Source organism: Pongo abelii, chromosome 19 (assembly GCF_028885655.2).
Source record: "Pongo abelii isolate AG06213 chromosome 19, NHGRI_mPonAbe1-v2.0_pri, whole genome shotgun sequence".
NCBI lineage: Eukaryota > Metazoa > Chordata > Mammalia > Primates > Hominidae > Pongo > Pongo abelii.
Window position 1 is genome coordinate 78,090,671 of NC_072004.2, and position 26,444 is coordinate 78,117,114.

The 26,444-nt window shown below is 52.8% G+C and overlaps 1 protein-coding gene and 1 non-coding gene across 2 annotated transcripts in view; both read left to right on the top strand.

Moving 5' to 3' along the window:
• Positions 1-26,444, top strand: part of MRC2 (mannose receptor C type 2) — a 64,798-nt gene that overhangs the window by 32,771 nt on the left and 5,583 nt on the right. The window contains exons 2-20 of the mRNA XM_054537226.2: positions 2,917-3,318; positions 4,451-4,624; positions 4,817-4,981; positions 5,119-5,232; positions 5,751-5,894; positions 10,130-10,318; positions 10,479-10,633; positions 12,489-12,596; positions 14,212-14,327; positions 14,806-14,954; positions 15,691-15,908; positions 16,924-17,066; positions 18,220-18,322; positions 18,590-18,728; positions 18,838-18,873; positions 19,220-19,380; positions 19,482-19,549; positions 20,250-20,350; positions 20,649-20,791. Coding sequence (XP_054393201.1) covers positions 2,917-3,318; positions 4,451-4,624; positions 4,817-4,981; positions 5,119-5,232; positions 5,751-5,894; positions 10,130-10,318; positions 10,479-10,633; positions 12,489-12,596; positions 14,212-14,327; positions 14,806-14,954; positions 15,691-15,908; positions 16,924-17,066; positions 18,220-18,322; positions 18,590-18,728; positions 18,838-18,873; positions 19,220-19,380; positions 19,482-19,549; positions 20,250-20,350; positions 20,649-20,791 — 2,828 coding nt within the window. The remainder of the gene's footprint in view (positions 1-2,916; positions 3,319-4,450; positions 4,625-4,816; positions 4,982-5,118; positions 5,233-5,750; positions 5,895-10,129; positions 10,319-10,478; positions 10,634-12,488; positions 12,597-14,211; positions 14,328-14,805; positions 14,955-15,690; positions 15,909-16,923; positions 17,067-18,219; positions 18,323-18,589; positions 18,729-18,837; positions 18,874-19,219; positions 19,381-19,481; positions 19,550-20,249; positions 20,351-20,648; positions 20,792-26,444) is intronic.
• On the top strand, positions 22,309-22,413 carry LOC112129754 (U6 spliceosomal RNA). The gene has a single exon (XR_002912110.2). It is a non-coding gene; the product is annotated as a U6 spliceosomal RNA (small nuclear RNA).

Consider the following 26,444-nt stretch of genomic DNA (forward strand, 5'->3'; position numbering starts at 1 on the left):
ATCTTTGAAGTAATTCAAGCAGGAGGAAGACTTACCTGCCTTCTGTTGTTGGTTTTTTTTTTTTTCCCTTTTACTATGAGTGAGGCTGTCATTTCAAATATTTAAGAGGCAATTGCATTTTCTTCTTTTGCTTTCTATGCATATCTCTTCTTCATTTTCTACTGCATTGTTGATACTTTCCTTAAATTTCATGTATCTATTTTTTTGGTAGAAGCTCTTGATTCTTTTCTTTTCTCTCTTTCTTTCTTTTTCTTTCCTTCCTTCCTTCCTTCCTTTCTTTCTTTCCTAGTAAAGTCAGAAAGGAGGAAAGAGGAGAACAAACAGTTTGGTCTGTAACTGACTATGAACAGTCAGTTGAGATAACTCACCACCTTTGGACCAGCCAGAAGCTCTTTTAATATTGCGGACTTAACTGTTTGCCTCTAATAAGGTACATATATTTTTGTCATTTATTTGAATTTTGACCTTGCTGATGGCATTATATGTTGCCATGAAAAAAATCTTTTTTTGGGAAAAAAGTTCTTATGCCATTGAATTCATCACTGTTGTCTATGACCTTCAACACTCCAATAATATTTTTAAATTTTTTCTAGGACTGATTTATATCTTTAAAAGATTAATCTAGGCCAGGTGCAGTGGCTCATGCCTATAATCCTAGCACTTTGGGAGTCTGAGGAGGGCAGATTCCCTGAGCTCAGGAGTTCGAGACAAGACTGGGCAACATGGAGAAACACTGTCTGTACTGAAAATACAAAAAAATTAGCTGGGCATGGTGGCGTGTGCCTGTAGTCCCAGCTGCTCAGGAACCTGAGACAGGAGAATTGCTTGAACCTGGGAGGCAGAGGTTGCAGTGAGCCGAGACTGTGCCACTGCACTCTAGCCTGGGCGACACAGCAGGACTCTGTCTCAAAAAAAAAAAAAAAAAAAAAAAAAAAAAAAGATTATTCTGACTGTCTTTGGAGAATGGACTGTAGAAGGATGATGAGATCAGCATGGGGGAAGAGAGAGAACTTGAGATTTGGACCCAGGAGACAAGGTCCACATTTCAGCTCCTTCCCTTAACAATCTTATGACTCTTGTCATCAAATTGCTTCACCACCCTCAGCCAATTTCTTTACCAATAACGTAGCATAATGCTGATTTATAGTCTTCTTACTGTGCCAGACCCTGTTCCAAATGCTTTACATGTATTATCTCATTTCATCGTTACCAGAGTCTTAACATGAGGAAACAGCATAGAGAGGTGAAGCACTTTACCCAAGTCCCATATTCAGTGGCAGAGCTAGAATTGAAACACTAGCTGCCGGGCTCAGTGGCTCATGCCTGTAATCCCAGCACTTTGGGAGACTGAGGTGGGCGGATCACCCGAGGTTGAGAGTTTGAGACCACCCTGACCAACATGGAGAAATCTCGTCTCTACTAAAAATACAAAAAAATTAGCCAGGTGTGGTGGTGCATGCCTGTAACCCCAGCTACTCAGGAGGCTGAGGCAGAATTGCTTGAACCCAGGAGGCAGAGGTTGCAGTGAGCTGAGATCGCGCCATTGCACTCCAGCCTGGGCAACAAGAGCAATAATCTGTCTCCAAAAAAAAAAAAAAAAAAAAAAGAAAGAAAAAAAAGAAAAGAAAATAAACACCAGCAGTCGGATTCATCATTTCAAGACATGAAAAGTATCCTGGGGAGCTAGTGGCTAGTGGATGCAAAAGTTCTTTGGAGATTGGATGCACTCTGTATGTGTGTTGTGTACATAAGTGGCAGTCAGGGAACAAGAGGAAGGTGATGGATGTCACAGAGATCTGAGTTTGCTTACTGGGCATGTGACACTGGGAGTAGGTCACTTCATGTCTCTAAGATTCTGTCTTTTCTTACCTTCCTTCCCTCCCTCCCTCCCTCATTCCCTCCTTCCTACCATCCATCCCTCCCTCCTTCCTTCCTCCTTAGTTTCTTCCTTTCTTTCTCTTTCCTCCTTCCTACCCTCCCTTGCTCCTTCCTTTCTTTTTCTTCACTGAAACATAACTCACATATAGAATTTACCCATTTAAAACATATATTTAATTGGAATTTAGTTTATTCAGAGTTGTGCAACTATCGTGACACTCTAATTTTAGAACATTTTCATCATATCCCCAAAAGAAGCACCATGCCCTTTAGCAGCCACTCCCCTTTCTCGTCACCCACAGGCAACCATTAATTTGCTTTCTGTCTCTATGCATTGATGCTTCATTTCTTACTCTGTAAAGTGGGTGTACTGTGGTGGGGGGGGCAGGATGGATTTCCCCAATGACTTCTACAGAGGGTGCCTGCTCAGCGAGGAGATAGGTGGAAAGAGGAAAGGTTGCGGAAACCAAAGAATTAAATTGCTGCGTAAAAATTAAGGCGTGAAATAGTTCAGGGGTGGAATGAGTGGTCTGGGAAGATCCTAGAAGAAGGAAAGGATGGAACCAGTGCAAGGGGCAGGGGGAAGGGTGAGACACAATGCCTCCGGATCAAAGAAGAATTTTGGCAGAAAAACCATGCCATGTAATAGAGATTGAGATTGAGGTTGCAACGTGGTGTGTGGTGTAAATGCCTCCACTGCTCCTCATAAAATCTTCAGAAAAGTATACAGGTGACGTGCCAGGTGGAGTTGGGTTTGCTTTTGAGGGTGGTACAGAGGACTGAGTCCTCCCTCCTGGTGAGCAGAGGCTAGAACAGAGGTGGTCCTGCAGGCCTCTGCCTCATCTGGGCACAAGGGCTTAGCACTGCCACTCATTTCCACCTCAGAGGGTTGGTAGTGAGGACCGAGTGATTTAACGTATGAGGGAAGGCTCACCATCCTGCACTGGGCACATGGTAGGTGCCTGTCAGCCACACTGGTCATCAAGGGCCAACCAGGAGAGCCCCTGTGATGCCTTCGTGTCCTGCCTTCCCTTCCAGAACCCAACGTCTTCCTCATCTTCAGTCATGGACTGCAGGGCTGCCTGGAGGCCCAGGGTGGGCAGGTCAGAGTCACCCCGGCTTGCAATACCAGTCTCCCTGCCCAGCGCTGGAAGTGGGTCTCCCGAAACCGGCTCTTCAACCTGGGTACCATGCAGTGCCTGGGCACAGGCTGGCCAGGCACCAACACCACGGCCTCCCTGGGCATGTACGAGTGTGACCGGGAGGCACTGAATCTTCGCTGGCATTGTCGTACACTGGGTGACCAGCTGTCCTTGCTCCTGGGAGCCCGCACCAGCAACATATCCAAGCCTGGCACCCTTGAGCGTGGTGACCAGACCCGCAGTGGCCAGTGGCGCATCTATGGCAGCGAGGAGGACCTATGTGCTCTGCCCTACCATGGTGAGGGGTGGCTTGCAGGCGGGAGGGTAGGGTCCCTGATGTCCAGGGGACTGGAGCCATGAGGGACAGATTCCCGGTGACAAGGCCTTTGGCCTCTGTGGACCCTTGGCAGTCACATGTTTAATTATAATAGGAAGCATTTTTTAATAATTAAGAAAATTAACTTCCGGCCAGATGTGGTGGCTCACGCCTGTAATCCCAGCACTTTGGGAGGCCAAGGTGGGTGGATCACTTGAGGTCAGGAGTTCAAGACCAGCCTGGCCAACATGGAAAAACCCCATCTCTACTAAAAATACAAAAATTAGCCAGGTGTGGTGGAGCATGCCCATCATAGTCCCAGCTACTTGGGAGGCTGAGGAAGGAGAATCACTTGAACCCAGGAGGCAGAGGTTGCAGTGAGCTGAGATTGCGCCACTGCACTGCAGCCTGGGTGACAGAGCAAGACTCTGTCTCAAAAAAGAAAAAAAAAAAAAAAAGAAAAAAGAAAAATTAACTTCAAAGCATTTACTTTTGTAAAAATTGCAAAATACATGCTTATAAAGTCTTCAAATAGTATACAAGTATATAACATAAAATTAAATGAAAATGCCCTTCCCCCAGGCCCACTCTCCAGGTGAAACCCCACTGTAGCCCCCATGTTGTCTTAATGCCTGTCTTGCATGTGGTGAACAGGGACCAGAGTCGCCATGTGAGGGGCTGGCCTCCTGTGGTGGACAGCCCCTTCCTGGGGGGGCCTTTCCTGGGAGACCTCCGGAGTTCCAAGATAGAACTTTGTGGGGACACAGAGCCCATGGGCTGGGTAGCTGAGCAGAGATTCCATCGGGCTCAGCCCTCTGTGGATGACTTGGAGGCCCCTTCGCCCAGCTGGAGTTTGGATGGGATTAGGGGTACTAGGGAGCCCCTTCCCAGCCCTATGAGGTGTGCAGCAAGACCTCTCTCTGGTTCCTGGGCTGACTCAACAGCAGAAGGAGCCTTAAAGCCAGTATGGGGTGCCATTGCCTCTCCCACCTTCTGCTGATCCCTGCAAACACCCAGCACCCTGGGTTTTAGGGGATTTCTCCTGAGGGTCGAGGGGCATGGCAGCCTCTGGTGTCCAGATGCCAAGCGCCTGGCCCCTGTCCACCCCCTGCAGAGGTCTACACCATCCAGGGGAACTCTCACGGAAAGCCGTGCACCATCCCCTTCAAATATGACAACCAGTGGTTCCACGGCTGTACCAGCACGGGCCGCGAAGACGGTCACCTGTGGTGTGCCACCACCCAGGACTACGGCAAAGACGAGCGTTGGGGCTTCTGCCCCATCAAGAGTGAGAGCGGTTGGAGCTGTAGGGGCGGGGGCAGTGTTCCTGGAGGGAGGCTGGTGCTGAGGGGCCCTGGGGCCCAGGGTGAGATACTGCCCCCTCCCCTACCTGGTGCAGCCTTTTGGTCGGGGAGGGTCTGCACTCCCCTCCCGAGGGACCCCGGAGGGGGCCTGAAGGAGAGGGCTGTCGTGGTGGCAGGTAACGACTGCGAGACCTTCTGGGACAAGGACCAGCTGACTGACAGCTGCTACCAGTTTAACTTCCAGTCCACGCTGTCGTGGAGGGAGGCCTGGGCCAGCTGCGAGCAGCAGGGTGCGGATCTGCTGAGCATCACGGAGATCCACGAGCAGACCTACATCAACGGTGAGCCGGGGCCTGACGCCTGCTCGTGCCTCTGGAGGGCCCGGGCCCTTTCAACTTGTGGGTTGGGGAGAAGGCGATGGGGAGGGCGGGAGGCTGGGGCTGGGGGTCCCCTGTTCAGTGTCCCTCCTTGCTGTCAGGCCTCCTCACTGGGTACAGCTCCACCCTGTGGATCGGCTTGAATGACTTGGACACGAGCGGAGGCTGGCAGTGGTCGGACAACTCGCCCCTCAAGTATCTCAACTGGGAGAGTGGTGAGGCACAAGTTTGGGGGCGCAGGGCAGCCTAGGGGCCCCGCGGGCTCTTGGCCTCCCATGGACTCCTCTCCTCATGTCCTCCTGCAGAGGGGCAGTGTGGGTAGGGGAAGCACAGACCTCCACCCCCCTCCCCAGACTGCGCCCCCCTAGCCCATGTAGGGTGGCGCTGCCCCAGGTCGCAGGTCTTGGTGCATATGGACTGGGTGCCAGCCTCCACTCACCTCTTCAGCCACCCTGTGGGCAGCGGGCACCAGCGCACCCAAAAGCCTAGCCGGGGAGGCCGGGGCGGGGCTGGTACTGGTTACTGGGTAGAAGGTTCAAGGCGATGTGCACCCAGGGTAGAAAGCGCGGAGGACCCCGTGGTCTGGAGCGGAGCTGGAGCTGAGCACCAGGTTTCCCGAACTGCCTCAGGCTTCCGAGGGAGCAGAGGGAGGTAGGAGGTTCTGAGCAGGGCCCCGGGAGCCACGGTGTGAGCTTCTCTCTCCCGGGGTGCTGGCGCCCTGCCCTCCCCACAGACCAGCCGGACAACCCCAGTGAGGAGAACTGTGGAGTGATCCGCACTGAGTCCTCGGGCGGCTGGCAGAACCGCGACTGCAGCATCGCGCTGCCCTACGTGTGCAAGAAGAAGCCCAATGCCACGGCCGAGCCCACCCCTCCAGGTGAGCCAGGGACTGTGCCGCAGGGTGGGGAGGGGCTCCCAGGGCCAGGGACACCGTCCCAGAACCCACGGCCAGGGACACCGTCCCAGAACCCACGGCCGAGCCCACCCCTCCAGGTGAGCCAGGGACTGTGCCGCAGGGTGGGACGGGGCTCCCAGGGCCAGGGACACAGCCACAGAGCCGTGGCAGGCCCAGCCTCTCCTCCGGTTACCACCACAGCACAAGGGGACTCTGATCCTCTGACTCTTATTTCATTGTTCAGTTAAAGTCTGAGCAAATTGGAATATGTCATTAATTCATTTGGGGAACATGTGCTGAGATCTGTGTTAAATGCTGGCAATACCCACTGTTCCCTCGTAGAGACCACAGTCTGCTGGAGGTGAAAGACATCTCAATGCACAATTAGACTATCCCAGGGCATAAGTGATTATAGAAATACGGATCAGTGTTAGAGGAGCATAGAGAAGAAACTGATTCAGCTTCTGAGAGTTAAGGAGGGGTTTATGGAAATAACATTTGATTTGGGCCTTTCAAATTGAGTGTAAGTTTAAAAGATATAAAGAGGTGTGGGGGAAGGGCATTCCTGGCAGAGGGAACAGCATATGCAAAGGTGTGGAGGCCTAGAAATACACTGCAGCTTTAAGGGGTGGTGAGTGATGGCAGGGCACCGTGGCTCACATCTATAATCCTAGCACTTTGGGAGGCCAAGGCAGGAGGATTGCTTGAGCTCAGTAGTTCGAGACCAGCCTGGGCAACATAGTGAGACCCTGTCTCTGCAAAATATTTTTTTAAAATTAGCTGAGTGTGGTGATGCACGCCTGTCTACTAAGGAGGTCGAGGTGGGAGGATTGCTTGAGCCTGCAAGGTTGAGGCTGCAGTGAGCCTTGCTTGCACCACTGCACTCCAACCTGGGCAACAGAGTGAGACGAGACCCTGCCTCAAAAAAATAAAAAATTAATAATAAATGAAATTTAAAAAAAAAAGAAAAAAGAAAGAAAAAGAAAAAAATGGATGGTGCCTGTTGCAGTTAGGGTGGAGTATAGATTCTAACCACTTCAAGTATGGTCCTCCAACCAGCAGCACAGCATCCCCGGAGGGCTTGTTAGAAATGCACAGTCAGGCCTGCCCCAGAGTAATTGAATCAGAACCTGCATTTAACAAGATCCTCAGATGATTCATGTGCAGGTACAGTTTGGGAAGCCCTGGCTTAAAGGGCATGGTGAAGAAAAGGCAGGTTGCAGCCAGTCTCTGCAGGGTCTTGGCTGCTGGGCCAAGTTTGGGTGGGGCCAGGTAGGCTGTGGGGAGCCTTTGTAGGTGTTTAAGCCAGGGAGTGTCTGCTTCTCGTTTGTGATCATAGAGACAGCTGTAGGGGCCTCATGGAGGAGTTGGGGCAATGGACAGGGCCTGCTTTAGGGATTCTGCCCCTTACTGCTGTGTGGCCGTGGGCAAGCAGCTTAGTCTCTGGGGTGCAGAGTCCTCATTGCAAATGGAGAATAAAACCACCCCCCTTGCAAGGTTGTTGTGAGGAAGGCTGGAGATCTGGCCTGGCACAAAGGAGTTTTTCTGTAGTTGGCTGTGGATGTTTACTATGGTGTAGGTTAGAGGGGCTGTGCAGTTGCCTGGGAAGCTGTGGGGTGGTGAGGAGACTTTTACAAAGAAAACATGGCAACACACACACACACACACACACACACACACAACACTAACCACAGACAGTAAAGAGCTTACAGAGCAAAACTTCTGCTCCTGATCATGGAAGTCTTGCCAATGATCGACTCAGGACTGTTTTTTTTTGTTGTTGTTTGTTTGTTTGTTTTTTGTTTTTTTGAGACAGGGTCTCACTCTGTCACCCAGGCTGGAGTGTAGTGGTGCGATCTCGGTTCACCACAACCTCCGCCTCCTAGGCTCAAGCGATTCTCATGCCTCAGCCTCCTGAGTAGCTGGGATTACAGGCAGGCATCACTACTTCCCGGCTAACTTTTGTATTTTTAGTAGAGATGGGGTTTCACCATGTTGGCCAGGCTGGTCTTGAACTCCTGACCTCAGGTGATCTGCCCACCTCGGCCTCCCAAAGTGCTGGGATTACAGGCGTGAGCCACCGCACCCGGGCTTTTTATTTTTATTTATTTATTTTTTGAAACAGAGTCTCGCTCTGTCGCCCAGGCTGGAGTGCAGTGGCACAATCTCTGCTCACTGCAACCTCCGCCTCCCGGGTTCAAGCAATTCTCATCCCCAGGTTCAAGCGATTCTCATGCCCCAGCCTCCCGAGTAGCTGGGATTATAGGCATGAGTGTGCCACCACGCCTGCCTAATTTTTTTGTATTTTTAGAGATGGGGTTTCACCATGTTGCCCAGGCTGGTCTCGAACTCCTGTGTTCAAGTGATTCACCCGCCTCGGCCTCTCAAAGTTCTGGAATTACAGGCGTGAGCCACGGCTCCGGCCTGATTCAGAACTGTTGACCACTGCTTTATCTCCCATTCCCTAAGGGGCCAGGAGCAGAAGCTTGAAACGTCAGCAGCCCGATCTAGGGCACCCCCACCTCTAGCTGGAGAGAGCCTTGGGCCCTAGTCTAGCCCTCCCAGAAACAGCTTTCTGAAGGAAGGGGCCCGCTGGGAGGCCCGGGTGTGGGCATGCCTAGCTTATCTGTGGCCCCTCACCAAGTCCTCTGTCCTCTGGGTCTTCCCAGACCTGCAGACAGATCTAAGGCCTCGGATTTCTGCCCCTCTGCCCAGCCCATATCTCTCTGCACGAGGCATATTCTAGGCGGGCTCTGCTTTCCCGGTCTCATCACTTAAGTCCTGTCATTTCGAAGGCAGGTGCCGTCGTGTCCCCAAAGCATCCACATTTCCCAAGCTCCCTTCCGGTCCTTGAGGCCCCTCGGGTCTCAGCAGCCACTAAAATCCGCTTGTCTGGGGCGGCAGCTTCAGGTCTTAGCTCATTGGCTAACAAGAGATGATTGACAGGTCCTGAGCCAGAGAGCGAGCCCAATCGGGCTCTCAGCCCGCCCAGCTTTGCCGGGTCTCCAGGAGCAGGTGTGGCTGGACCACTGGAATCCCAGTCTGAGGCCGTGTTCTAGTGGGAGCGCGCTTTCCTGCCCGGCTAGGCAGAATCCTGCCCGAGCCTGACACTGTGGGTGGTTTGGTGAAGTCCTGTTTTCTCTTGCCAAGACCAAGTAAGGGCTTGTTTGCTTCAGCTGCCCTCGGACCCCAACCCCTAGAAGGTGAACCTGAAAGGCACGGAAGTCGGGGCAAGGGAGGGCCTGGGACGGGTGGATTTCTCAGCCCTGGGGTTCAGGGTTAGGAGGGGAGAAGGAGTCCTAGCTGGGGGATGGGGCCGATCTGTAGTGACTTTGAGCACCTCCTAATGTTCTCGGCTGCCCACCCACCAAGACCTCGGATTCCTGGTGGGCCTGCCTGGGCCCCATTAGTGGCTCAAGGTCCCGTTTCCCAATTTTCTCACTCCTGGGCTGCCCAGACCTGCACAGAGTGGGTGCTCCATAAATGTTATTTGAGAGAATAACAGTGGTTCCATTTACTAGGCAGGGTGGCCATAAGCCAAGCTTGAATCTCATAGCAGGAAACCCCATTTACAGAGGGAGAAACTGAGGCTTATGAGGCTGGTTTGTCCTGACTTTCTACCCATTGTTTATTGATTGATTGATTGATGCATTGATTGAGATAAGGTCTTGCTGTGTCGCCCAGGCTGGAGTGCAGTGGTGCAATCATGGCTCACTGCAGCCTTGACCTCCCCGGGTCAAGTGATCCTCCCACCTCAGCCTCCTGAGTAGCGGGACCACAGGCGCACATCACCATGCCTGGCTAATTTTTTATTTTTTATAGAGATGGGATCTTCCCTTTGTTGCCCAGTCTGTTCTTGAACTACTGGGCTCAAGCAATCCTCCAGCCTTAGCCTTCCAAAGTGCTGGGATTACAGGCCTGAGCCACCATGCCTGGCCCACCCATCGTATTCTGAGAGCCACAGCCAGAGGAACTGTTCTGTCCTGGGTGGAATCTGCCACCACAACTTAGGTCTGTGCCCCGGGGCTCCAGCAGCCCTGTAAAGTTTTATTTTTTTTTTAGCATTTCCAAGAGCTGTGGTGGGGACCGGGATTGATCTGGGAGAGTTTGGAGAGAAGGTGACTTGGAGGCCTCGCCTGTGTTGACGTCAGCCCAGTGGGTTGGTGCCCAGACTGGGCGGCTCAGTCCCTGAGCAGCAGCCTCATGGGTCTCTGCAGACAGGTGGGCCAATGTGAAGGTGGAGTGCGAGCCGAGCTGGCAGCCCTTCCAGGGCCACTGCTACCGCCTGCAGGCGGAGAAGCGCAGCTGGCAGGAGTCCAAGAAGGCATGTCTACGGGGCGGTGGCGACCTGGTCAGCATCCACAGCATGGCAGAGCTGGAATTCATCACCAAGCAGATCAAGCAAGGTGAGGAGCTGCCCGCCCACGTGTCTGGGTGGAGGGCAGGGCCTCCCACTGCCCCACCCATCCTGTCCAGAAGCCTCAGAGAATGTTCTTTCCTCCCTACTGGTGGCTGAGGCTGACCTGTCAATGTTTTCTCTCCCCTCCTCTCCTGCTGCACCCCCAGAGGTGGAGGAGCTGTGGATCGGCCTCAACGATTTGAAACTGCAGATGAATTTTGAGTGGTCTGACGGGAGCCTTGTGAGCTTCACCCACTGGCACCCCTTTGAGCCCAACAACTTCCGGGACAGTCTGGAGGACTGTGTCACCATCTGGGGCCCGGTGAGATCTCCCTCTCCCTATCACAGGGCCACAAAATACACCCCCAACCTCCAGGTGCCACCCCAGCTGAAGGACATCCTAGTTACTATCAGAACCTGCCTGGAACCTCTTACCTCTCAGCAGTCCCCCTCTTCCCCACCAATGCCTTCCCTTCCACATGAGAGACTGCCGGGGCTTGAATTCCACCTCCACCTCCACCTCCAACTAGCCAAGTCACCTTGGGCAAGTTACTAGAGGGTCACTGGGGAGATGAGAGGAGTTAATTCTCGTGAAACCTTAGGCATTCTTGGTGCATTCTTGGTCCCCTCCCAGCTGCCCTTCCCTGCCAGAAGGTGGCATCAGAACCCACATTATGTGCAGACACTTTGCAAGCAGGGCTGCACTCTGCCAGTCCTCGCCTCCAGTGCTCTACCCAGTCCAGGGTCCTGTCATCTCAAGAGATTGTTGGGTTTTATGACAATTTGCCATGGTTTGGGCTTAGATGTGGTGTAAGTGAAGGAATTGATGGAGGGCTTCAAGCAGAGATGAAAGACCCTTTAAAAAGGGACAAAGCCAGCTGAGTGTGGTGGCTCATGCCTATAATCCCAGCACGTTGGGAGGCTGAGGCAGGCGGATCACTTGAGGTCAGGAGTTCGAGACCAGCCTGGCCAACATGGTGAAACCCCATCTCTACTAAAAATACAAAAATTAGCCAGGCATGGTGGCAGATGCCTGTAATCCCAGCTACTCGAGAGGCTGAGGCAAGAGAATCGCTTGAACCTGGAAGGCGGAGGCTGCAGTGAGCTGAGATTGCACCACTGCACTCTAGCCTGGGTGACAGAGCAAGACCCTGTCTCAAAAAAATAAAATAAAATAAAAAGGAGAAAGCCATAGGGACACAGACCACCCTTCCTAGGGACAGACAGGATGTTCTGCTGTCACATACTGCAAACAATGCTGGGGACTGTAGTGGCAGTCATTTGCCTTAGGGGATGCTATTTAAGAATTTTAAAACAATTATGTATTGAGTATCTACCATGTGCCAGGCATTTTTCTGGGTGCTAGGATACACAGACATGCCTGCCCTCAGGATGGAGCTTAGAGGCAGACATACTGCTGGCTGGGGGCCTGTGGATACTGGGGAGGGCGAAGACAGAAGCAGGGGCCGAGGCCTAAATTGCTCCTCAGCTTCATCAGCTGAAATTCTGGTCTGGGCACACTGGCCTCTGCTCACTCCGGCCCTGCAGGCACTAGCTAGATGCCTCGGGAATCCAAGCTGTCTATCCTGCCATCAGTTACAATAATGTAAAAGGATGCCTTTCCTTTTTTTTTTTTTCTTTGAGACGGAGTTTCACTCTGTCGCCCAGGCTGGAGTGCAATGGCACGATCTTGGCTCACTGGAACCTCTGCCTCCTAGGTTCAAGCGATTCTCCTGCCTGAGCCTCCCAAGTAGCTGGGATTACAGGCATGCGCCACCACGACTGGCTAACTTTTTGTATTTTCAGTAGAGTTGGGGTTTCACCATGTTGGCCAGGCTGGTCTTGAACTCCTGACCTCAAGTGATCCACCCACCTCGGCCTCCCAAAATGCTGGGATTACAGGTGTGAGCCACTGCGCCGGGCCAGGACGCCTTTCCCATTTAGACAATGCTTGTTAAGTTTCAAGGCGTTTGCACGTGAACTATTTGTGCTCTCATCCACCCTGTGAGGCTTATGGGTTCATCCTGCTTTCCCCATTGCACAGCTGGGACACAGAGATGTCAGAATCACACAGCAAGTCAGAGACAGGGCCAGCTCTAGGAACCAGATTCCAAGAAGGATTTGGGAAATTTATGGAGAGGTGGGGGTTGAGATTCTTCCTCACCCTGTGTCCCTAGGAAGGCCGCTGGAATGACAGTCCCTGTAACCAGTCCTTGCCATCCATCTGCAAGAAGGCAGGCCAGCTGAGCCAGGGGGCCGCCGAGGAGGACCATGGCTGCCGGAAGGTGAGGGTGTTTCTGGAGCTGCCCTGAGTGGGGCCACCAGTCAGAGGGGCTACCAGGGGAGGGAGGAGTGGATGAACTCCTGCTGCCTCGCATGGCATTGCCCTCTCGCTGGCAGCCCCTTCCCTGACCTCTCTAAACTGCTCCTTTCTTGAAGGAGTGATACTGGATGGGATGGGACGGGTGGGCGCTGTTGGGAGGAAGCAGAGCTCCCCACCCCCAGCCCAGTCCTGAGTCCCTCCCCATGGGGGAAGCCACTTCCTCGAGACAGCAGAGAACAGGGAGGTGGGGGCTGGTCTACCCCCGAGTGCCCCCTCAGAGTCCAGCCTAGTCATGTCGAGCAGTGGCTGCCGAAGTGAAGTGTGGCCCCTGTGCACCCCCAGTCCTGCCTTCCCCCTCCTCTGCCGTCTGACACAGGGCGTGTGCTGGTCTGTCTCCCCTGGAGGAGTGAGGCCACTCAGGGTGGGGCTGCACCTTCCCCCTCGTGTTCCCAGCCCCAGTGGGCTTCTAGAGGATGTTCAGGGAGGTTGGTGGGGGGGGTCAAGGAATGAAAGCTGTATAAGTGAGTAGGGGGTGAGTGACTGAGGGTGTGAGGAGGTGACAGACCCTCTCCCTCCTCCAGGAAGTGGAGCAGGGGTGCAAATGCTGTGATGGGTGCAGGGAGCTTGCTTCTAAAAGACACTGCTTGGCCCTTGGCCCCTCCCAGCAGCCCCTTGCAGCCAGGCTGGCTCCTCACTCTGTTTTCCTTTGGATTAAGCCCCTACCACACCCACCTGGACCCCAAAGCCTCCCCCAGAAAATGAGCAGGAAACACTAACAGGCATGGCCCCATGGGGGAGGAAGCAGCGGGGAGAGCAGAGCCCAGCCGCGGAGTCTGTGGACTGGCAAGGACAGTGCCTGGCCCAGGGGCTGTGTCATGGCTGCGAAGAGGTGAAGGGAGGAGTAGAGAGAATTTACCAACTTCTCTGGCACCAAGGCCAGCCTGGAATTTTTGTGGGGAGTGTTGAGGGTCCATGGTTAACAGCCCAGGATCACCAGGGGTCTTAGCACAGCCCCTGCCAGCAGATGAGGCCCCCACCACACATACCACATCTGCTTCTCTTCTGCCTTGGCTCCTGCCAGCCTCGCCTGCCAGGGTCTTGTCTCTGAGCCCCTCCTGCCATCCCTGGGCCAGGAGCATCCTGCGCCAACTCCAGCTTTGCCAGGCCCCTGAGGACTGCCCATCCCCTCTCCGTCCTGGCAGCTCTCCCCAGCTTTTAGCTGTGGTTTCCCAGCCAACAGTAATTTCCCCACTGTGTCTCTTGGTTTAAATGCCCAAGAGAGGAGCCTGAAGGGCCATTCATCTTCCTGAGCCAGGTCACTGGCCGGTTGCTGGCAGCCTGCCGATCAGCCACGCTGGGGCTGGGCCTCCACCCCAGCTTCCACAGCTGTGGGTGATGGTGGAGGGGGAGTGTGGAGAAACGAGGTGCAGAACACAGCCCAGGACTCAAACCAGTCCCCTCCGTCCTGAGCACATTCAGTGATGTCCCTGATGGCATCTCCCACCGCAGGATTTATGGGTGAGGGTGGAGAGTCATCCTCCCTACAGACACCACTCTTCTGTCCACTCTTGAGCCAGGGTTGGACATGGCACAGCCCATCCTGCTACTGGCTGGGAGAGGACCAAGTGACCTACAGTGAGGCCCGGCGCCTGTGCACCGACCATGGCTCTCAGCTGGTCACCATCACCAACAGGTACAGCAGGGGCGGGTGCCCTGACTAGCCCTTGCCCATGTCTGGGCCTAATGTGGTCCCTCCAGCAAATGCGGTAGCATCCTGCCATCATGCCCAGAGGGACCTGGAGTCCTTTGAACCTCAGTAGGCTCCAGGGCATTTTAAAATCTTGTCAGAAGAATGACTCTCACTTGTTAAGTGACCCCAGTGTAGGGCAGGGCCCGGGCAGGCACAGGTGCAGGCTGGATACTTGAGAAAGAGAGGCCTTGGTTGTGTCTGATTTTCTCTACTTTCTTCTCAGCAAGGCAAGGGGTGCAGAGAGTAGAAGGGGCAGCTGAGGGTTCCATAAATCAGCTGCAGGGCTCCCAGGGGTCCCTGCTTTCTTGAGCAAGTTATCGGTCGGGGGCAGCACCTGAGCTCCCGCGGTAGGGCGTCTGGCCTGTGGCTGGGGGATTGGGAAGCGGGAAGATCCCTGCCCTGACCAGTCCGTCTCCTGAAGGTTCGAACAGGCCTTCGTTAGCAGCCTCATCTACAACTGGGAGGGCGAGTACTTCTGGACGGCCCTGCAGGACCTCAACAGCACCGGCTCCTTCCGCTGGCTCAGTGGGGATGAAGTCATGTACACCCACTGGAACCGGGACCAGCCTGGTGAGCCCCTTCTTTGACTTGCCTTGGTGAAGCGAGGAGGGAGGCGGGGGTGGACTGGCCCTGCCGGCACCGAGCCCCAGGGCTTCCCCATAAACAGATCATTGGTGCACTGTGGTGTAGTGGCTATGAGCACAAGCTCTGAAACCAAACTGCCTGGCTCCGATCCTGACTCTGCCATCTATTAGCTGTGCATCCTCTGAGTCTCAGTTTTCTCATCTGTCCAATGGGAATAATGATCCTTTCCTCACAGGGATGACATGAGTCTTAAATATGTGTAAAGTGCTAATATGTGTAAAGAGTTAATGTGTGTAAAGTGTCTAGATGACTTCTCTATCTGAGCTCACAAAAAAGAAACAAATAATCTCTTCTCTATCTGGACTCATTTAAAAAATGTGTTTAGAATACTGAGCGCAATACAAGTGCTTGTTATTACTATTATTACCATTTCACATTCACTATCTTTCTAACCCTTTCAATAACCTGATGAGGTAGATGATGAAGCAGGCTCAGTGAGGTTAAGCAGCTCGCCTGAGCCCTTACAGTGGGTGAACCTAGAGCCAGGGCTCTGCCTCTATTCCCTTCTTCCTCCTGGCTCCAGCCCCAGAGAGCATGTCTCTGAAGAGGTGGCCAAGCTGGTTCCCAGTGTGAGGGCCATGCTGGTTCCCTGCTGGGATGTGAGAGAGGACTGGACTATGAATCCTTCTCAGAGCCTGGGTCTCCCTTCCCTCTCCTTCAGGGTACAGCCGTGGGGGCTGCGTGGCCCTGGCCACTGGCAGTGCCATGGGGCTGTGGGAGGTGAAGAACTGTACCTCGTTCCGGGCCCGCTACATCTGCCGGCAGAGCCTGGGCACTCCAGTGACGCCGGAGCTACCTGGGCCAGATCCCACGCCCAGCCTCACTGGCTCCTGTCCCCAGGGCTGGGCCTCGGACCCCAAACTCCGGTATTGCTATAAGGTAGGGCAGCCTGTGGGCAGGTTGGGGGCAGGGGGAGGACAGGAGCAAAGAGACAGTTTGGGTGGAGGTCCCAGTGGGACCAGCCACAATCCAGAGACACACCAGGCTGCAGACGGGTGATTTCTGGTGAGACTTGTCCATGGAATCTGGAGGCCTGGTGCTCAATAATCATTTGAGGAATTGAGGGAACCACAGATCATTGATTTCAGAGGTTCCCAAATGTTGGGGCCAGCCTAGATGTTCTTCAGAGTTGCTTGGGGAACCTGATAAAAATAAAATCTTGGCCGGGCGCGGTGCCTCACACCTGTAATCCCAGCACTTTGGGAGGCTGAGGCGGGTGGATCACGAGGTCAGGAGATTGAGACCATCCTGGCTAACATGGTGAAACCCCGTCTCTACTAAAATACAAAAAATTAGCCAGGCGTGGTGGTGGGCACCTGTTGTCCCAGCTACTCAGGAGGCTGAGGCAGGAGAATGGCATGAACCCAGGAGGCGGAGCTTGCAGTGAGCCGAGATCGCGCCACTGCACTCCAGCCTGGGTGACAGAGCAAGACTCTGCCTCAAAAATAAATAAATAAATAAAAATAAAAATCTAGGCTGTCACAATGGAGATTTAGATTCATTAGGTCTGGATTGGGCCTGGTAATCTGTATTTTTAACCACGCTAGGTTTGGGAGCCACTGGCAGAGTCCAAAGTCTTTTATTATGCACAGAAACTGAAGTCTAGGGAGAAGAAGGGACTTACCCACGTTAAGCTGTGGCTCTGCTGGGATTAGAGCCCAGATCTCCCTGCTGGTCAGGGGATGGGGCTCAGGGGCACTCTCCAGGAGGTGACTGTGCCAGCTCCCCTCCCCGGACGTCATCTGCAGATGAACAGGATTGTCCTTAGCTAGCCTGAGCCCCCTGTCCAGTAAGGCTCCAGCCCCCTCCTCTGCCATGGTAGGAAAGGCAGTAGGTGCCCCCTGAGGGGTAGGCCAGTGGGGACAGCTTAGACAGCTGGACTCTGCCCCTGCAGGTGTTCAGCTCAGAGCGGCTGCAGGACAAGAAGAGCTGGGTCCAGGCCCAGGGGGCCTGCCAGGAGCTGGGGGCCCAGCTGCTGAGCCTGGCCAGCTACGAGGAGGAGCACTTTGTGGCCAACATGCTCAACAAGATCTTCGGGTACTGAGCTGGGCTGAGGCGTGGTAGGAGGGCACCTGCACACATGTAGGAGCAGGCATGGCCGACAGACCCTTGGTTTTGTTGGGTGAGGGCGGGGATGGCAGAATGTGGGTGACCCCAGGGAGGCCTGCACCTGCTGCTGGTGCCAGGACCATCTTGTCCTCACTCAAGTAGCCATGGTGCCCTGGCGTCTTGGAAGAACACGCTGGTGTGATCCATGCACTCATAGGAGACTGTGTATTGCTCACCATCATCCCCCCAGCAATGTTCCAACAGACCCACAAACTTACATATGTACCCCCCACCCCATTGCAAAATCTCCCACACGCTGGTCCTGGCAAGTGTTTCCCCTCACCTTACACCATCCCACAATGACCCACACTCCTCAATCAACAGTTTTTCCTGAGAGATAGGAGGAGAAAGGCCACAGCTGTGAGGATTTGCCCATGGGTATCCCTCTGAACCACCACCTCTGTCCTGGGCTCTGAGCATCAGCACCTGGAATCCCCTAGCACTGGGAAAATCCAGACGGATCCAGGCTTCCTGATAGCTTAATTGAAGGGATCTCTCCTCTCAGCAAACATTGAGATTACATTATTTGACTCATAATTACAATAGCTCATGGTCATCACTTCTCACCACGTACCAGGCACTGTACTAAACATATAGTCCTCACTCAAGCCTCCCGACAACCCTATGGAGTAGCTGTTAACCCCTGACCCTTGTGGGTTGATAGAGAGGTTATTTGCCCAAGTTCATGGGTGAACGGATACTTGAATCCAGGTTTATTTAACTCCAGAGCTGTAGATCCCTGCCACCTCCTCATCTGAACTTCCTAAACTCCGTAAAGTAAAAGCCTGCACAAACTTGCTGGTCAGGGCACCCCCACCCAAAAGGAACCCAAACGAAGGGGAGGGGCCACTGCCCCTTGAGTGGACAGCTTAGTCCAGCTCTCTCCAGCTCTGTCTGGGGGGAGAACTTTACCGAAGTGACCTCAACGGTGTATCGATGGGTCAATGTGAACCCCAGATGGAGAGGCCCCAGGCCTTGGGGGCTGCCCCGGTCGCAGCTGCAAGGGACGGGGGGGCACGTTTGGGTCCCTGCCCCTCTCACTTCCCATCTCTTCCGTCCCCACTCCTGGGTTGTGCTGAAGTGAATCAGAACCCGAGATTCACGAGCAGCACTGGTTCTGGATCGGCCTGAACCGTCGGGATCCCAGAGGGGGTCAGAGTTGGCGCTGGAGCGACGGCGTAGGGGTGAGCGGGCCTGGGGTACTTGGGACAGTGAGGAGGGGAGCTTGGTGGGCGGGGCCTGTTTGAGGCGGGGCCTGGAGGTGGGCGGGTTTTCTTGGGGGCCGGGTCCCTGGTCGGAGCCGGCTTCCGGAAAGCAGGTCCGAGAGGGGTCACCCGGCCCCGGGTGAGAATTCCCAGCTCAGGCCAGGCCTCTTGTTCACCTATTCTGGGCATGGGGGCGGCCTGCACCTTGCGCCTCACGTTTCTCTTCCCTCCACCCGCCTCCTCCAGTTCTCTTACCACAATTTCGACCGGAGCCGGCACGACGACGACGACATCCGGGGCTGTGCGGTGCTGGACCTGGCCTCCCTGCAGTGGGTGGCCATGCAGTGCGACACACAGCTGGACTGGATCTGCAAGATCCCCAGAGGTTGGCTGGAGTGGCGCTGGGGGACGCGGGATGGAGCGAAGGGTGGCGGGGCCAGGAATTCCAGGGAGGGTCTCCTTTCCCCACAACGTCTTTGTCCTTGTCCCTCTAGGTACGGATGTGCGGGAGCCCGACGACAGCCCTCAAGGTGAGGCCCCCCCAGCCCATCCCGCTACCCATCGCGTGGGAGGGGGCGTCAACTCTGCGGTAAGGCCCGAGAGGCCTGAATGAAACGGAGGGGATGAGGAGTTCCGGTCGAGAGAAGGGGGACGGGGTTGGCTCGGATGGAGGCAGCCGCAGCCCCGTTTGCTTCCGTCTGGGAGGCGAGGCAAGCCTGGGGCCTGGGGCCTGGCGCGGTGCCTGCTTGGGTCCGGTGTGCCTGCAGGCTCGCCTCCTGCCGCCTGGCTCTGCCCCGGCCCTGCCGCGCCCGCCTCCGGGGCCTGGCGTGCAACCTCGGCCTGGCCGCCGCTCCCACGCCCGCGCTGCTCCTGCAGGCCGACGGGAATGGCTGCGCTTCCAGGAGGCCGAGTACAAGTTCTTTGAGCACCACTCCACGTGGGCGCAGGCGCAGCGCATCTGCACGTGGTTCCAGGCCGAGCTGACCTCCGTGCACAGCCAGGAGGAGCTAGACTTCCTGGGCCACAACCTGCAGAAGGTGGGCATTGGATGGAGCAGGGGGCTGCAGGCTGGGGGAGGGCAGGCCCGGGATGAGGGCAGGGGGCTGCCTACCCACACCTGCCTGCCTGGCTTCTCCAGTTCTCCCGGGCCCAGGAGCAGCACTGGTGGATCGGCCTGCACACGTCTGAGAGCGATGGGCGCTTCAGGTAGGAACCCAGGCAGGCAGCAGATGTGGAAGGGGGCTGGCTGTCCACACACGGAGCACAGAGACAGACTTGCATTTAAATCCAGCCCTGCCCCTTGCTGGCTGTGTGGCCTTGAGCAAGCGACTTCACCTTTCTGGGCCTTGGTTTTCTCATCTGAAAATGGGAATATGAGGCCTGCCTGGTAAGATTTTTGTGAAGATTAGAAATAACATATGTGAAGTTCTTACGCAGCATCCAGCCCATCAGTTACTAAATAATGGCAGCTCCTGTTATGTCTGGTGTCATTCATCAGGACTAAGACTCTCTTGGGAAGTGGGCAGAACATATGATGATCGGGGGCCTCTTTGTATTTGGTGCCTACTTACCATGCAATGGGGGGGCTTGAGGCAGGGAGGACCAGGAGCACCTGGGAATCAGAATTTGAGCTTGTCTTTGCCCTTGGGCTTCCTGCCCTGGAGTCCTCAGGCTTCTTTTCTGGAGCAGCAAGTGTCCAGGGACAGCTGGGGCCTTATCTAGAGGCACCAGGTCCTTGAGTCTCTGACTGCCCTGAGCTTAGTAGCCCCACTCCTCAGCCTACAGCCACTAAACCCCAGAACCTGGGCCCTTCCCTGCCCCCATTCTTGCAGCCTTCATTGCTGCATCCAGTGGAGGCCCAGCCCGAGGCTGGTGCTGGAGTTACCTCTGCTCCATGCCATTGCAGATGGACAGATGGTTCCATTATAAACTTCATCTCCTGGGCACCAGGCAAACCTCGGCCTGTCGGCAAGGACAAGAAGTGCGTGTACATGACAGCCAGCCGAGGTGAGGGCAAGCTGGGGGCAGAGTGCGCAGTCAGCTGTGCAGAGGGGTTGATGTTGGGCGAGCCTGGGCAGATGTCATCAGTCTCTTCTCATTCTCTTTGTTCCCACAACCCAATAAAGGCTAGACTCAGCGAGGGGTGGGCCTGTCTCCATGGTCCAGAAGACTTGAGTTCGGAGCTGGACACAGGCCCTGAGCCTCTGCCCAGCCTCCTCTCAGGGCATGAGGCTGAGTGTGCTGCCAGCCATGTCCTGCCCTGCTCTGCCCTGAGGGTGACTGCCCTCCCCTCCCCTTTCCGCAGAGGACTGGGGGGACCAGAGGTGCCTGACAGCCTTGCCCTACATCTGCAAGCGCAGCAACATCACCAAAGAAACGCAGCCCCCAGACCTGCCAACTACAGCCCTGGGGGGCTGCCCCTCTGGCTGGATCCAGTTCCTCAACAAGGTAGGAGATGGCAAGGGGGCACCCAAGGGAGTCAGGGGACAGGACGTGAACAGGAAAAGGCTGAGCCTCAGGAGTCCTGGCCTTTTGGCAGCACCAAACTCATGGCCTCTTGCCTGTACCCACCAACTTCTCTTTCACCTGGCCCCAGTACCAGGGCCAGACTCCTTGGAAAATGACTCAGTGTAGTAGCACCTTCCAGTCCTCCGGGAAGCAAGGTTGTCCAAATAATTTGGTGAGTTTTCTAGATCAGTGATTGCCAAAGATTTTTTTTTTTTTTTTGAGAAGGAGTTTCACTCTTGTCACCCAGGCTGGAGTGCAGTGGCGCGATCTCGGCTCACTGCAACCTCTGCCTCCCGGATTCAACCAATTCTCCTGCCTCAGCCTCCCGAGTAGCTGGGATTACAGGCACCTGCCACCACGCCTGGCTAATTTTTGTATTTTTAGTAGAGATGGGGTTTCACCATGTTGGCCAGGCTAGTCTCGAACACCTGAATGCAGGTGATCACCTGCCTTGGCCTCCTAAAGTGCTGGGATTACAGATGTGAGCCACCGCGCCTGGCCTGATTGCCAAAGATTTTGATAATGAACTCCTATTAGTAAAACAAAATATTGAGCTTACATAACCAAACTATGCGTGTGTACATTTAACTTATATATGTATAACATGTGTGTGTAAATAAAACCTACTTCTGTACTAATATGACTAATATTATATATAGTAAAATATGTATAAAACCAAAAGTGTATAAACCATTAGCTAAAGATTTTTAAATACTTTTAAGTTTAAAACATTTTTTTTGGCTGGGCGTGGTGGGTCACGCCTGTAATCCCAGCACTTTGGGAGGCTGAGGCGGGTGAATCACCTGAGATCAGGAGTTCGAGACCAGCCTGGCCAACATGGAGAAACCCCATCTCTACTAAAAATACAAAATTAGCCGAGTGTGGTGGCACATGCCTGTAATCCCAGCTACTCGGGAGGATGAGGCAGGAGAATTGCTTGAACCCTGGAGGCGGAAGTTGCGGTGAGTCAAGATTGTGCCATTACACTCCAGCCTGGGCAACAAAAGCGAAACTCCGTCTCAAAAAAATAAACAAACAAACAAAAAAAACAACAACAAAAAAAAACTTTTTTTTTTTTTAACTGGTGATATGAAAACATTTTTTTGTGCTCACTCAAAAGTGATTAATTGTCTGGGAGAGGTGGCTCACACCTATAATCCCAGCACTTTGGGAGGCTGAGGCAGGAGGATGACTTGAGCCCAGGAGTTCGAGACCAGTCTGGGCAACATGGAGAGACCCCTTGTCTACAAAAAATAGAAAAATTAACCAGGTGTGATGGTGCACACCTGTAGTCCCAGCTACCCAGGAGGTAGGAAGTGGGAAGATCCCCTGAACCCAGGAGGTAGAGGCTTCAGTGAGCTGTGGTCATGCCACTGTATACCAGCCTGGGCAATGGAGTGAGACCCTTTCTCCAAAAAAAAAAAAAAAAAGATCAACTATAATAATTATTGTTTAATATGCTCACTTCGGCAGCACATGTACGAAAAGTGAAACAATACAGAGAAGATTAGCGTGGCCCTGCACAAGGTGCTATGCAAATTCCTGAAGGGTTCCATATTTTGCGTAGTTCATGAAAGTTGAAGGTTGTTCAACAAAATTTGTCTAAATAATTTTAATAAGAGCAATGTGATTACATGTACTTCATGTTTTTAAAAAATCTTAGTCTGACACTTTATGACTCATGACTCACAGGTCTAACATGTTGAAAATCCAAGTTATTTCAAAACATGCATTTCATGGTGGCTATAGATTAAATATGCCTCACGAAGACAGATTGAAGTGAAAAAAGTTCATCCGTCATTTCTAAATAATGCTCCCCATTTTTAGTCCTTCTACCAATTAAACAAACATTTTTGTTTAAAAATTGGCTAGTAGGCTGGGAGGCTGAGCACTGGGAGGATCACTTGAAGCCAGGAGTTCGAGACCAGCCTGGGCAATGTAGCAAGACCCTTCTAGAAAATTCTTTTTCCAAGTGTTTTGAGTGTGCAGGTAGGAAAGCTTGGGGCACTGACATTAATCACTACGGATGCATTTCTCAACACGTTTTTACAACACCCCCTCCATAGTGTGAGTTTCTTCCCCACAGTCGTTATTTTTCCATGCACAGGCTGATTTATTAGACCTGATTAGTCCTTCATTGTTTTTACCTAGCGATTGACAAAGAGTTCATACCAGGAAGAGAAGGTTGTCATTTTCCTTGTTATGTGCCAGGGTCATTGGTATTAATCTCAAGCCATGGCTTCTTTGAAGGACATTTTAAGAACACTTAGACCTGTTGTGAAGATTAGATTAGTTAACACTGAATAATATAATCCACAAATCCTTGTCATACACAGGAAGGCAGCCAGCCTCTTAGTGTCATGGATCTCCTGCCCTCCTCAGAATATTCAAAAGAACATTACACGGCCAGGCACAGTGGCTCATGCCTGTAATCCCAGCACTTGGGGAGGCCGAGGCAGGTGGATCACCTGAGGTCAGGAGTTCAAGACCAACCAGGGCAACATCGCAAAACCCTGTCTCTACTAAAAATACAAAAAATTATCTGGGCATGGTGGTGGATGCCTGTAATCTCACCTACTCGGGAGGCTGAGGCAGCAGAATCGCTTGAACCTGGGAGGCAGAGGTTGCAGTGAGCCGAGATCGCACCACTGCACTCCAGCCTGGGTGAGAGATTCAGACTCTCTCTCAAAACAAAACAAAAACCACAAAAAAACAAATTACACCTCTTCTACCTTAAAAAATTAAGGCATGTATATTATTAAAACTTTGGAAAATGCAGAAGAGAAACCAAAACTCATCCAACACTCTCCAGAGATCACAGCTATCAATATCTGTTATTCTCCTTCCTGCCTTTTTCCATGGAATTGAGCTCATACTAAATAATATAATTTCCTACCCAACTCTTCTTTCTCTGTATCATATTTTGAGCATCTCTCATGTTATAAAGTTTTTCCAAAAACTTGTTCTTTTTCCACCCACTTTTTAAACAGAATATATTTTATATATGTAATAGGTCCCATTCTTAATCATCATTGTCAAGATACCAGTTACTCTCCTGCCCTGTGGAAAGTTCTGTTTGTTTTTGTTTTTGAGACAGGGTCTTGCTCTGTCTCAAAAACTGCTGGAGTATGGTGGTACCATCATGGCTTACTTACTGCAGCCTCGACCTCCTGGGCTTAAGTGATCCTCCTGCCTCAGCCTCCTGAGTAGCTGGCACTCCAGGCTCATGCCACCATGCCCAGCTAATTTTTCTATTTTTTTTGTAGAGATGGGGTTTTGCCATGTTGTCCAGGCTGGTTTTGAACTTCTGGGCTCAAGCGATCCTCCTGCCTTGGCCTTCCAAAGGGCAAGGATTACAGGTGTGCGCCACTGTGCCTGGCCTGTGGAAAGCTCTGGAAGTATGCTAGGGTGTTCACTCCTTCACTGCCTGCCCTCACACATCTTGCTTTACTAGTTCTGTGCCCTTCTTTGTGTCTGTATAGCATTTGGATGTAGGTAAAGCATTTATGGCAGCTGTCCCCAACCTTTTTGGCACCAGGGACTGGTTTCTTGGAAGACAGCTTTTCCACGTACTGGGGGAGGGGAGGGATGGTTTTGGGATGAAACTGTTCCACCTCAGATCATCAGGCATTAGATTCTCATAAGGAGCATGCAACCTAGATCCCTCGCATGTGTAGTTCACGGTAGGGTTCGCACTCCTATGAGAATCTTGGCTGGGCACGGTGGCTCACGCCTATAATCCCAGCACTTTGGGAGGCCTAGCTGGGCAGATTACCTGAGGTCAGGAGTTTGAAACCAGCCTGGCCAACATGGTGAAACCCTGTCTCTACTAAAAATACAAAAACTAGCCAGGTGTGGTGGTGGGCACCTGTAATCCCAGCTACTCGGGAGGCTGAGGCAGGAGAATAACTTGAACCTGGGAGGCGGAGGTTGCAGTGAGCCGAGATTGCGCCATTGCACTCCAGCCTGGGCAACAAAGCAAGACTCCATCTCAACAACAACAACAACAAAAAAGAATCTAATGCCCCTGCTGATCCGACAGGAGGTGGAGCTCGGGCTGTAATGCCCCGTCGCCCCGCTACTCACCTCCTAAGAGGCTGGGGACCCCTGGTTTGTGGGACAGCCTCTTCCACTAGCTTTAAGCTCCTGGAGGGCAGAGCCACTAGCACCTGCCATACCCCTTAATACACTTGCACGTGGCAGGGATGCCCTGAATGTCGGCTGGACTGAGCTGAATACCCTCTCCCTTTAGCTGTCACTTCTTGCTGGTACTGGTGTGACTTTGCTGCTTCCAAATTTATGATGAATTCTACTCGTTATTTAAGTTGGGCCTCAGCATGGCTCTGAAACTACTTCTGTGAAACCAAATCCTTGAACTTTGTGACAGACCTCCAAAAATCTGCATTATTTCTGGGCTTACAATTTTTTACCCCAAATCTGCCATCTGCATCAGTAAGGATGGTGCTGGAGCTAATTATTAATAGTCACAGCTCTCACTGGTTAAGTGCCTACTGTGTCATATACTGTTGTCTTTAATCCTTAAAATGATCGCCAAAGACAGGCTTTGTATTACCACTTTACAGAAGAGTAAGTTGAGGCCATAAGGTTGTCAGAGCTGGAATCTGACACCTCCCCCTTACCTGAATCCCACCCCTGTCTTTATGACTCCAAAGCTTCCCTACACCCTTTCTTTTCTCTTTTTTTTCTTTTCTTTTTTTTTTTTTTTTTTTTTTTGAGACAGAGTTTCGCTCTTGTTGCCCAGGCTGGAGTGCAATGGTGTGATCTCAGCTCACTGCAACCTCCGCCTCCTAGGTTCAAGTGATTCTCCTGCTTCAGCCTCCCAAGTAGCTGGGATTACAGGCATGTGCCACCATGCCTGGCTAATTTTATGTTTTTAGTAGAGACGGGGTTTCTCCATGTTGGTCAGGCTGGTCTCGAACTCCCGACCTCAGGTGATCCACCCCGCCTTGGCCTCCCAAAGTGCTGGGATTACAGGTGTGAGCCACCGTGCCTGGCCAACACCCTTTATTTTTCCATCACACTGCCTCTGAGCAGAAAATCATTAGATATTCATTTTCCTAAGAAAGAGTCTTCACTTGATGAGAGATTTCCTACCCAGGGGTTTTGTTTGTTTGTTTGTTTGGAAACCTTATGGAGCTAATGAAAGTGGGAAAAGAGAAATGTAAAATTACAGAGTTAGAAGCTGCTGCTAATAGATCATTCAACAATAGAGATAAAAGTGTCCTAGGGCTGGGCGCGATGAAACCCCGACTCTACTAAAAATGCAAAAAATTAGCCAGGTGTGGTGGTGGGCGCCTGCAGTCCCAGCTACTCAGGAGGCTGAGGCAGGAGAATGGTGTGAACCCAGGAGGTGGAGCTTGCAGTGAGCGGAGATGGCGCCACTGCACTCCAGCCTGGGAGACAGAGCGAGACTCCGTCTCAAAAAAAAAAAAAAAAAAAGTGTCCTAGAGATGATCATGTAAGTTCAAAGGGCAAGATAATGGATGTCAGACAACACTCGGAAGGGTGTTTAGCAGAAAGCAAGATAGATCCTTGTCCCCATCTTCCTAGTGCTTGGCCTAAGCACTGTTGT